We start from the raw sequence: 13,342 nt of genomic DNA, 5'->3' as shown, positions 1-13,342 counted from the left end.
CTACCGTTAAAGGAAAAGGCACCTGTCAAAAGAGCAAGTGGAAAAGAAATTTTAAGAAGTGATAGTTCTGTTAGCTGACTACATGAACAGAACTGTATGTAGTTACTTAAAGACTGTTTTTGTCAGATGCCCGAGGAGCATTTTGGGTACTACAACTACCCCCATTCCAAACGGAAACCATAGCTGGACAGACTCTTCTTACTAACCAGCCAGTTTCACTCAGAATTCATTGCCGTTTTCTGTGTTGTTCCTGCTGTTTGGACTCAGCTCAAAATCATGAAAACTGTTAGAACAGTTATGACACACTAAAATTATGTTAATTGGGAAGTCCATGTATAGTTATTTCTCCTCCTAACATAACAAATGCCTTACATACTATTGTCCATGTGATTCCTACTGGCAGATGTACTGTGATTGGTTGGGTGCCATGATTGGTTGGGCACTTCATTGACAGGTAGTGGGTGGAGTTGGTGACAGCGTGACACCGTGAGACTTTTGAAGTGAGCGTATTCAAATATATAGGTGGGGATAACTGGTTAATATATGTTATGATGTAAAATATTGAAGAGGAAGATTGACAAAGAGGCCTACAGTAGTACCTTGAGATATGAGTTCAGTTTGTGCCGAAGCTGAGCTTGTAAGTCAAATATTTCCTCAGTTCAATTAACATTAATTTATTCCTTTCCAGCCTTGTAAAAAAAACACCCCCTTAAAGCCCTAAAGTGTGGAAAAAAATATCAACCAACAACAAGTTACGTAAACAACAATAAAGTATTAAAAAATCGTAAAAATCTCCACCTGGGAACAAATGAGATCCGATCTCAGCTGATGTTGTATCCATCCACCAACTAAAAGTGGTGTTCTGAGGCATGGCTAGTATCTTGGATTTTGCACGTGTATAAAACAGAAAAAAGAACAGCGCGACACCTCATATCTCAGATAACTTGTATGTCGAGCAGCTCGTATCTGGAGGTACTGCTGTATGAGGAAGATTAAAATATGAAGGAGAAATACAAACACAGGACAGGCCATCAGCATGTTGGACCTAAACTATCATCAAACCATGAGATTGTGTGCTTGATTTAAACAGAGCGGGAGCTCACAAGATAAAACCTGAGGCCTACTCCAGGAATCAGGCTTTCCAAATAAGCCAGACTTATTTCACTTAGTCTGAATAATATTTAATTGACTTCAGAAAAACAGTCCCATGCAGTTTAAGGTCAGTTTCGAGGGAAACTTCTCTGAGGGAACCATCTTATCAGATGTTGGACCTGAATCAGTTTTCACTGGTGTCTTTTATGGGGAAGTTCCCCAGGTTATAGCCTTTGATGCTAAAGACACATGATGTCTTTGCAGTTGTGTGAAGCGACTCAGAGAGGAACTGAGCTGCAAGAAATCACTCGTTATGACAGATACATAAAGGCCCGTCCACAGAGCAGATCGCTCATAATTATTAAAAGAATGTGATATCAGGTGACTGTAATGCACGGCATCCCAGACTGTCAAAGACCCAATTCTGAGAATGTGTGTACTTCATTAAGTTAACAGTTTACTAATCTTTTAGAAATGATTGATTGTTGCATATTTAAGAAAATAACATCTACATCACAGGTGTCAAACTCATTTTCACCGAGAGCCATATGAGCATAATAGCTGTCCTCAAAAAGCCAGATGTAATTTATAAATGTAATTTATAAATGTAACTAAACGTGACTTAATGAATTGTAAAATAAATGTAACCACTCCATAATGTTAAATACTCTGAATTACTACTACTACTCTTACTACCAGTACTATTACTATTACTACTACTACTACCATCAAAAATACTACTACTACTAGTATTACTACTACTACTACCAGCAATACTGCTATCATTACTACTTGCACCACTACTAATATTACTAATACTACTACTAATACTATTACCACGACAATTTCTACTATTACTGCTGCTACCACCATCACTACTACCTCTTCTGCTACTACTATTACTACCATTACTACTACTGCTACTACTACTACTACTGCCACAACTACTATTACTATCTCTGCTACTACTCACTACTACTACCACTACTACTATTACTACTACTACGATTACTACTACTACTACTACTATTACTACTATTACTGCTACTACTACCACTACTACTAGTAGTACTACTACTACATTTACTACGAATACTACTAAGACTACTACTTCATCTGCTACTATTATTACTACCACTACTACTACGACTACAGCTACTACTACTTCTGCTACTACTGTTACTACTACTATTACTCCCACTTCCACTACTACTACTACTACTACTATTTCTACTACCACTACTACTACGACTATTTCTTCTTCTATTTCTTCTTCTTCTTCTTCTCCTTTCGGCTTTACCCTTCAGGGGTCGCCACAGCTAATCAGTTGCCTCCATCTAACCCTGTCTTCTGCATCCTCTTCTCCCACACCATCTACCTTCATGTCCTCTTTCACTACATCAATAAAGCTCTTCTTTGGTCTTCCTCTAGGCCTCCTGCCTTCTTCTTCTTTTACTTTTGGCTTTTCCCTTCAGGGTTCGCCACAGCGAATCAGTTGCCTCCATCCGACCCTGTCTTCTGCATCCTCTTCTCTCACACTAACTATCTTCATGTCCGCTTTCACTACATCCATACACCTCCTCTTTGGTCTTCCTCTAGGAGTCCTTCTTGTCAGTTCAAAACTCAGCATCCTTCTACCAATATATTCACTATCTTTACTCTGGACATGTCCAAACCATCTCAGTCTGGCCTCTGACTTTATCTCCAAAACCTCTAACATGTGCTGACCCTCTGATGTACTCATTCCTGATCCTATCCATCCTGGTCACTCCCAAAGAGAACCTCAGCATCTTCATTTCTGCGACCTCCAGCTCTGTCTCCTGTCTTTTCTTCAGTGACACTGTCTCTAGAGTAAAAAACATTGCTGGTCTCACCACAGTTTTGTATACCTTTCCTTTCATTTCAGCTGAAAATCTTCTATCACACATCACACCTGACAGTTTTCTCCACCCTTTCCATCCTGCCTGTACACACGTCTTCACATCTTTTCCACACTCTCCATTGCTCTGGACTGTTGACCCTAAGTACCTGTTTGATCACTTCTCGCTATTCCACTTGGGTCCCTCTCATTCACACACATGTACGATGTCTTACTGAGGCTAACCTTCATTCCTCTCCTTTTCAGGAATAACCTCCACCTCTCCAGCTTCTCCTCCACATGTTCCTTGCTCTCACTAGAGATCACAATGTCATCTGCAAACATCATAGTCCATGAATATTCCTGTCTAACCTCGTCTGTCAGCCTGTCCATCACCATAGCAAACAAGAAGGGGCTCAGAGCTGATCCCTGATGCAGTCCCACCTCCACCTTGAACTGTCACACCTTCAGCACACCTTACCGCTGTCTTACAGTCCTCATACATGTCCTGCACCGCTCTAACATACTTCTCTGCCACTCCAGACTTTCTCATACAATACCACAGGTCCTCTCTGGGCACCCTGTCATAAGCTTTCTCCAGATCTACAAAAACACAATGCAGCTCCCTCTGGCCTTCTTTTTACTTCTCTATCAACATCCTCAAAGAAATAGTAAATCTTTAGTACCCTTTTTGGCATGAAACCATACTGCTGCTCACAAATGCTCGCTTCTGCCCTTAGTCTTGCTTCAACTAATCTTTCCCATAACTTCATTGTATGACTCATCAGATTTATTCCTCCGTAGTTGCCACAACTCTGCACATCTCCCTTGTTTGTAAAAATGGGCAGTAGCATACTTCCTCTACATTCCCTAGGTATATTTATCACTATCTAAGATCCTATTGAACAACCCAGTCAGAAACTCTACTGCCACCTCTCCTAGACACTTCCAAACCCCTACAGGTATATCATCAGGGCCGACTGCCTTTCCACTCTTCATCCTCTTCAATGCCCCTGACTAATCTTTGCTATTCGTGGTCCATGAGTCACCTCTTCTCGTCTTTGTTCTCTCTCATTTTCCATGTTCATCAACTCTTCAAAGTACTCTTTCCTTCTTCCCATCACACTACTGGCACTTGTCAATAGACTTCCATCCCTATCCTTAATCACCATAACCTGCTGCACATCCTTCCCATCTCTGTCTCTCTGTCTTGCCAACCTATATAGATCAGTCTCTCCCTCCTCACTGTCCATTTGGTCTGTGCTACCTCTACCTTCACCTTACGCTGCATCTCCCTGTACTACTGTCTACTCACCTCAGTCCTCTCAGTGTTCCACTTCTTCTTACCTATCTTCTTTCTCTGTATACACTCCTGTATCTCTTCATTCCACCACCAAGTCTCCTTATCTACTTTCTTTCCAGATGACACACCAAGTACTCTCCTACCTGTCTCACTGATTACATTAGCTATAGTTGTCCAGTCATCTGGCAGCACCTCCTGACCACCCAGAGCCTGTCTTACCTCCTTCATAAAAGTCATGCAACAGTCTTCCTTTTTCAGCTTCCACGATTTTGTCCTCTTCATCTTCCTCACCACCAGAGTCATCCTACACACCACCATCCTGTGCGGTTTGGCTACACTCTCGCCTACCACTACTTTGCAGTCACTGATCTCCTTCAGATTACACCATCTACACAAGATGTAGTCTACCTGTGTGCTCCTACCTCTACTCTTATAGGTCACCCTATGTTCCTGCCTCTTCTGGAAGAAAGTATTCACTATAGCCATTTCCATCCTTTTTGCAAAGTCAACTACCATCTGTCCTTCTCCATTCCTCTCCTGGATACCAAATCTACCCATCACCTCGTCATCACCATTGAAATCTGTACCAATGACAACTCTGTCACTTCTAGGTATGCTCTGTATCACTTCATCAAATTCCAACCAGAATTTCACATTCTCCTCCAGCTCACATCCTACCTGTGGAGCATACCCACTAACAACTTTGAACATCACACCTTCAATTTCTAGCATCAGACTCATCACTCTAACTGACGTACTTTTTACCTCAAGGATATTTCTGCCAAGCTCCTCCTTCAAGATAACTCCTACTCCATTTCCCTTCCTATCTATACCATGGTAGAACGACTTGAACCCTGCTCCTAAACTTCAAGCCGTGCTACCTTTCCACCTGGTCTCCTGGACACACAGTATGTCTACCTTCCTCCTCTGCATCGTGTCAACCAACTCTCTACCTTTTCCTGTTATAATTTCAACATTCAACGTCTCTACTCTCAGTCCTATACTCTTGGCGTTGCTCTTCTCCCTCTTCCTACAAAGACATTTTCCTCGTCTTCTACTTCAACCAACAGTAGTCCATTTTCCACCGGCACCCTGTAGATGAACAGCAGCGATGCGGTCATTGTTAACTCGGGCCTCGACCAATCCTGTATGGAAGTCATAGAGTTGGTTTGCATGATTGATTTGGCGAAAGTTTTACGTTGGATGCCCTTCCTGACACAACCCTCTGTATTTATCCGGGCTTGGGACCGGCACAATAAGACGCTGGCTTGTGCCCTCTTGCGGGTAGTACTTCTGTTACTACTATTACTACTACTACTATTACTACTACTAGCACTACCAATACTACTACTACTTCTGCTGCTACTATTACTACCACTACTACTACTACTACTATTACTAATACTACTACTAATACCACTACTACTACTACTGCTACTACTACTACCGCTACAACTATAACTATTGCTGCTTTTGCTACTATTAATAATAACAGCCACAATAATAATAATAAAATATTAATAACTATTAATAATAATCATCATCATCACCATCACAATCTTCATATTCTAATCTGCTGCTCTCATCCTTGTCCTTGTTTCCCCTGTTTTCCTTTGTTATTACATCCAAGCTTCATATGTTTGTTTTGATTGTACCAAAGAGGAACATGTTGGCCTTGTGTGTTGGCCATTAGTCACTGCTACACAAAAGGCAGAGGCACACAGGCACAATTGTAACAAATGACTCAGTGTTTGCTTTGATTGCGCCCTCAAGTAAAAGCGTACCTCTGTTGGTCGGTAGGGCAGGGCTCACGCCGCGACAGTGCTCCTTTAGCAACTAGTGGAGTCGAGCTGATGGCTGGGTTCAACGCTTCACTCACTGTGTTTGATTAGTTGAGCACTGTGATATTAATATGCTGCCCAAAAGGCACTGGAAAACCAGTTCTGTGTCAGCAGTTTGCCCCTGAACCCACTACACACTCACACACACACACACACACACACACACACACACACACACACACACACACACACACACACACACACACACACACACACACACACACACACACACACACACACACACACGCATATTCAGTACTCTGGAAAATGAAAAAGAGAGGTTTTACTGCTGTTTGATTCTCTTTTTTGAAAATTTTACTTGTTTGTCTGTTCTTCCTTCTTCACTACAACCACCAAACATTACACTTCTTACGTCCTTCATTACATCCCATGAATCGGTTATGTATTTTAATTGTCAGTGTTTGTCTGTTTGTCCATCCATCCGTTCATCCACCAAATATCTTCACAATCGTTGCAGATAGAAAAATGAAAGAAAATGCACATTACTTGGGCGGCAAAGGGGATAACAATGAGATGATGATCTTGGCCTTGAGAAAAGTAGGTCAAGGTCAAAATTCAACTTTTGTACATTTTTTGCACATATCTCAGGAACCGGATAAGATAGAAAGACTAAACAAAAGGCATTATATTGAGAGGGGCAAGGGGATGAAAATTAGATCACAACCTTGACCTTGAAAAACTAGGTTAAGGTCAAATAAGGTAAACATCTCTGAAACCTGATGGGATATAATCACAAAACAAAACAAAAAGCAACATTCTGAGGAAGCCAGAGGCACAAAAATGTGTAGGTCAGTGTAGAATTTTGAATTCAGGAGTGTCGTCGGATGTTGCAGTCTCTGACTGCCTTGTTTTATTTGGCATTCTGCTTTACCTCCAATGCCTCTAACCTACAAGTGGTGAAAGGTCTATTATGAAACTGTTTGTTGAATTTTGTTGTCAGAAGACAATTTGGAAGTGAAGAGCCACAGCTGAGGAATTTATGTGGGAGGAAAGGTATTGCTTACTCAACACTTTGGCATTAAATCAAAGAGTGGAGATATGTGTGTTATGGAGCGATACAAGTGAGTGTTTTTGACAACCTGTCCCCTTCTAATGATGCCAGTGAGGCTAGTAGACTCTCCTCACAGCCGGAGGACTCTTATTTAAGTTCTTGCCAAGTTGATAATAATGAGGGGGTGTCATCATTGTTGATGCTGTTGTTTTGGATTAGCCCTGCAAAGTATAGTTTTGTCCGTCCTCTGCCTGATTGGCTTGTCTTGGCTCGGTTGGTGTTCATCCTGTGTTGACGCCTGCAACACTTATAGCCAGAATGGGGCTTTAATCTGCCCATAACAGGTATCTCTGACTGACAACTTTCTGGCTGTAAGTATGCACTGATTCCCACATACCCATGCTGTGCAAACATACACATGAATATCACACTGTCTGCAGCAGCATCTGTCCTCTTGCACTGTCTGTCATCTTGTCTCACTCATTCAAATCTACCTCTCTCTGTGGACTTCTGACTGTCACTGAAGCATATGTTAAAGGCATTCCTGTCTTCCACTTTCCCACCCTTGTCTGCCCACCCACAGGCAACAGACGAGGATTCTCCTCCCAACAACTTCCTGGTATACACCATCACTTCAGCTTCAGCCTTCCCCAGTTATTTCAGCATCATCATGGTAGAAGGCTACGCAGGTACGCACATCTTCAGGAGTGTGAAGTATGGGCAAGAAAGTTAAGAACAGTGAAAGAATTTACACTTTTTGGGGGCTTGTTGTCTTGTGGACCCCACATTAAAAACACATTTGACGCAACACATTATATTTCAATGACCCTCCAATCTCTCTTCCTATCAGTGATCAGTGTGACCAGGCCTCTCGACTACGAACAAGTTCCCAAAGGAATGATCTACTTGACAGTGATGGCAAAAGATGGGGGGAACCCTGGTCTTAACAGCACTGTTCCTGTGACCGTTGAAGTGATTGTAAGTGTAAATCTGCAAATGCACATGGGTATCCATTATAAATGTAACTGATAGCTATAAACACTGAAACAACAGAGACATCATAAATTCATTAGAAATGCCTGTGAATATGCAAGGACAGTAAGTATATCTGTACAAATTTCTTACTCTGAAGAAATGTTGTATAAAAGATTGAAGGAATCTATGCTGGGATGCAAAAACCGACAGGGGGACACATGCACAGGGTTTTGTTCCCCCTCTCTGCTGTGACTCACACCACAGGGGTTTATCAGTAGCTGGCAGCATCACACACACATAATGCTTTGCACCATTATAAAACAGAGCCCGGATAGATAATGATGCCAGTGACTGTTGTTGAAGTGTTAACATTTCTCAGCAGCTCACACAGTGGGGAGCCTCTCAGCGAATAGCCACACAACTGGTTGTGTTGTGTGAAAAAGTCTAATGCAATGAGTGGGAGGCTCTGAAAAATATAAATACTCTGGGTAAGTCCTTGTTACAGTGATAGTGCAATCATTCCTGTCCGAATTAAGGACTTTATTAGCCCTGTAATCACAGTGTTATTCATAATGACCTTTAAAGTCATTGCAAATGCATCTTCTTTTTGAGCTACCTCAGCTCTCGCTTTGTGACATTTCATATCCACATCAACTTTTGCCTTGGGCATCCCAACCAACAGGTCAAGGCGGTTGACCGCCCTCCAGAACCTGGGTCCTGCCCAGAGTTCCTTCCTCAATGAGGGAGTTTTTCCCCGCCACTGTAGCTTATGCTTGCTGTGGAGGACATTGTTGGCTTTCTATCTGTTAAGCACTTGAAATATCTTCAGATGATGTGATTAAGTGCTTTATACCTGTAAATAAAAGTTGATTTTTTGATTGATCCCTGGTTAGGATATTTAATTTAGTTTTACCACTAAAACAATTCTGTGCTTTCAGAGTCTTAATTCCTGAATATGGTTCTGTCAATGTGCTAATTTCAATTTCAGTGTTGATTCTTTACATTGCCACATTGTTTAGTACATATATTTGAGCTGTTGTCAATATTTATGCCTCTCAAGGATGAAAATGACAACCCACCAGAGTTCAGCAAGTCATCCTACATTGTCAAAATCCCAGAGAACATTATTGCTGGTGAGTCATTTTACCTTTGCATTAAGGCTTCTTTTGGTGTTGAAAGCTACCCCAGTACAAACACCATGAGTAGCATATCCAGTCACCTCTTGCATAAAGTGCCTGAACTATTAGCATATTCAGCAAATAGCTTTTGTTTCCTTAGGTCTGTGTCTTATGTCGTGTTTTAGATGGTTCATCTAGCCTTTACCATCTTAATTATTGATTTTGTATAATGTTTTTAAATGTTGGAGCCAGATTGCTGGATATTGACTCACAAATTGGCTGCTGTTTTGTCTCATTCAAAGAACTCTTTTATTCCAGACAATATATGCGTTTCCATTAGCTTGAGGGAAATTAGATGTTTGACCACTCCCCTCTTGCTCTCTGAGCCTCAACAGATGCTGGAAACCTTTTTTTTTCTCTCTGCCTCAATTTTAGGGAGCACACAGATGAGCAGCTTAGAACAGGTCTGAAGTTTAGGAGACTATGGTGAAAGTGCTTGGCCATGATGTATGGACGCTAAGACATGGGCTGTGTGACGAAGATCAGGGCTAGCCCTGCGGTTCTGTTTAGCTTCTCATCCCCCTTGCCTGTTGGGGTATTGATCAGGCCTGTGCCAAATATGGGCTGTGCCAAACAAGCTGATAATCCACTAATCCATAAACCCACTCACTGCCGTGCCATCAGTTGAGCCGTGGATGGGGGCGGTGAAGAAATTATCTATCTGAATACCATTTAAGTCTGTCTGCAGCTAGCCTCTCGGTGTCAGTCTTTCTTCTGTACAAGACTTCACATATTTCTCTCATGATTTAGCCTCTCAGTTCATTTTTTCCTTCTTTCTCCAACTCGATGAGTGGAAACTTTCTTCCTGTCAGCCTTTTTTCTTCCCTTCCTCTCCTCCACAGGGGCAACAGTGCTAGTTGTGAATGCTACTGATTTGGACGCCTCCCGGGAGTTTGGCCAGGCCTCGCTTATCTACTCCCTGGAGGGCTCCTCTCAGTTCCGTCTCAATTCACGGTCAGGTGTGTGTGTGTGTGTGTGTGTGTGTGTGTGTGTGTGCATTTTCAGAAATCACACTTGCAATTTAGATAGAATTAAAATTCCATTTTAACTCCATGGTGTAGGTTATTCTGGCAACAATTTATGCTTGCTCTAAATATTATACATGTATGTATGCATGCAATTATTTCGATCTTTGCCTGAATTTTTCATTCTCCGTGGCGTTTTGTTTGTTTGTTTGTTATAGTTTTTTCATGGTATTCCATCCTGACATTAAAAGGCTTCTTTGCCATCATACATCTGTGATATTTATTGTTTCCATCTGTGTTTCAGGAGAGATCACCACCACAGCCCTGTTGGACCGCGAGCTGAAGTCAGAGTATATCTTGATAGTCAGAGCTGTAGATGGAGGGGTGGGCCCTCAGCAGAAGACTGGCATTGCAACGGTAGCATTTAAAATAACAATAATTATAACAGTAATAATGATTATATTATTACAATTAATTAAAATGAATTATAATAAAAATAATGCTATTGTTAATAGTAATTTGATGATGAAGATGAGGATGAAGATGATGATGATGATGATGATGAGGATGATTGTTATTATTATTTTTGGTGATATCGATAATCATATAATCAACCATTTATCAAGATGAGTGTGGTAATAATACTTTAGCTTTTACTTCAATAACTCAATACATTTTAAAGAGTTATGTGTCTGATAAAAGGCACAGTGGCGCAGTGGTTAACGCTGCTGCCTCACAACACAGCGGGTCTGGGTTTGAGTCCCGCTCTGTGTGGAGTTTGCATGCTCTCCGCGTGGGTTATCTCCAGGTTCTACGGCTTCCTCCCACCTCCAAAATTATGCGCTTCCGGTTGATTGGCCGGTCCCAAATTGCCTGTGGGAGTGAGTGTGTCTGTGTTTGTATGTCTTCGTATGTGGCTCTGCGGTGCACTGGCGTTGTGCCCAGTGTCCCCGCCTCACGGCCTATTCCAGCTGGGATAGGCTCCAGCTCCCCGTGACCCGCTATGGCGGATATAGCGGCGGTACATGAAAATGAATGAATGGAAATTAAAGAAAACGACCATCATTTAATGAAGCAGCCTCACAATAAGTTAGTTGTGAAGATCAATAAAATAAGATAAGATGCTAAATTTGCTTACACTAGATCTCCTGACAGAGCTCCAGACCTGAGGGGCTCAGACAACAAAGACCTGGCCACCTTTGGTGACAGAAATTAGGACTCATTAGCAAAGCTCTGCCACAAATCTCATACAGTGGTTAGCCTCATTGGGTGTTTGTAAACTTGAGCTATAAAAGGGAGCCAGATCATTCAAAACTTTTAAGATAAACAGTAAAATCATCAAATTAATTTTAGAAGTCACAGACAACAAGCAAAGGGCAGCAGCAATTGGTGTATTGCAGTCCAAGTTCACATTAAAACCCTGGCAGCAGTATTTTGAATTCAGTCTCTGAATGTTTGGTCTGCTGCCAGAATAAAGAGTATTGCAATGATCTGACCAAATGGAAGCCTGAATGGCCGTCTCAAAATCTGCAGTTGACAGCAATGAGTGGATTTTGTTTAGCCATCTCTGTTGCGTAAAACAGGACTGCACCGAAATTACTTAAAACAGAAGGGTGGCCACCACCCAGCTCACAATGCACCCGACCCCTATGGCCCCTCCCACAGGTGGTGGGCCCATGCGAAGGGGGACCCACATTGTCCTTTGGGGTGCAGGCCCGGCCACCAGGCGCTCGCCTTCGAGCCCCACCTCCAGGCCTTTGTCTGGTCCTTCACCTAGGACCTGTTTGTCATGGGTGACCCTGCCAGGGGCAGAAAGCCCCAGACAACTTAGCTCCTAGGCTCATTGAGACACACAATCCCCTCCACCACGATAAGGTGACAACTCAAGGAGGGGATATATATATATATATATATATATATATATATATATATATATATATATATATAATACATATACACACTATGTGTGTGTGTGTGTGTGTGTATGTATATATATATATATATATATATACATACATATATACATATATATACATATATACTGTATATAGTCTGATCATGAAAGACCCACAGAAGGAATCTACCCCATCCAACTACTGGCCAATAAGCTGTCTCAGTACAAAATAGAAGCTCCTGTCAGGCATCATGGCGGCTAAGATGAGTAGGCACATGGATCAATATATGAGCGGGGCACAGAAAGGAGTTGGAAGTAACACCAGGGGAGCCAAGCACCAGCTACTGGTGGACAGAGCAGTACACAGAGACTGTAAGAATAGGCAGACCAACTTGTGCACTGCCTGGATAGATTACCAGAAAGCCTACGATTCAATGCCACACACGTGGATACTGGAATGTATGGAACTGTATAAGATCAACAGGGCACTAAGAGCCTTCATCAAGAATTCAATGGGAAATTGGAAGACAACCCTGGAGACTAACTGCAAGCCAATTGCCCAAGTTAACATCAAGTGCGGCATATACCAAGGGGATCACCACTGCTGTTCTGCATAGTCCTGAACCCCCTCAGTCACATCTTCACAAAGAGTGGCTACGGATACCGATTTCGAAGCGGGACAACAATCAGCCATCTCCTCTACATGGATGACATCAAGCTGTATGCCAGGAATGAGTGAGAAATTGACTCACTGATCCACACCACCAGGATCTACAGCGACGACATAGGGATGTCATTCGGATTAGACAAATGTGGCCGGATGATATCAAGAAGAGGCAAGATGATCAGAACTGAAGGGGTTGACCTACCAGGGGGAAGGATAGAAAACATCAAGGACAGCTACAAATACCTTGGAATCCCACAGACTAATGGCAATCATGAGGAGGCTGCAAGGAAGTCATCCACAGCCAAATACCTCCAGAGAGTAAGGCAAGTCCTGAGAAGTCAGCTGAATGGCAAGAACAAGGTCCGAGCCATCAACATGTATGCACTGCCGGTCATCAGATACCCCGCTGGGATCATAAGCTGGCCAAAGGAGGAGATAGAAGCCACAGATATCAAGACTAGAAAGCTCCTCACCATGCATGGAGGGTTTCACCCCAAGTCCAGCACCTTGAGGCTGTACACTAACCGGAAAGAGGGAGGCCAAGGACTAGAGAGCAT

At 42.3% G+C, this 13,342-nt stretch overlaps 1 protein-coding gene across 1 annotated transcript in view; it reads left to right on the top strand.

Moving 5' to 3' along the window:
• cdh23 (cadherin-related 23) overlaps nt 1–13,342 on the top strand; it is a 208,418-nt gene that overhangs the window by 135,169 nt on the left and 59,907 nt on the right. Inside the window, exons 15-19 of the mRNA XM_068326936.1 lie at nt 7,690–7,795; nt 7,957–8,084; nt 9,142–9,214; nt 10,102–10,218; nt 10,529–10,641. Of these exons, the coding sequence (XP_068183037.1) occupies nt 7,690–7,795; nt 7,957–8,084; nt 9,142–9,214; nt 10,102–10,218; nt 10,529–10,641 (537 nt within the window). The remainder of the gene's footprint in view (nt 1–7,689; nt 7,796–7,956; nt 8,085–9,141; nt 9,215–10,101; nt 10,219–10,528; nt 10,642–13,342) is intronic.

Source organism: Antennarius striatus, chromosome 11 (assembly GCF_040054535.1).
Source record: "Antennarius striatus isolate MH-2024 chromosome 11, ASM4005453v1, whole genome shotgun sequence".
Lineage (NCBI taxonomy): Eukaryota > Metazoa > Chordata > Actinopteri > Lophiiformes > Antennariidae > Antennarius > Antennarius striatus.
This window is presented reverse-complemented; position numbering and strand designations above follow the sequence as displayed.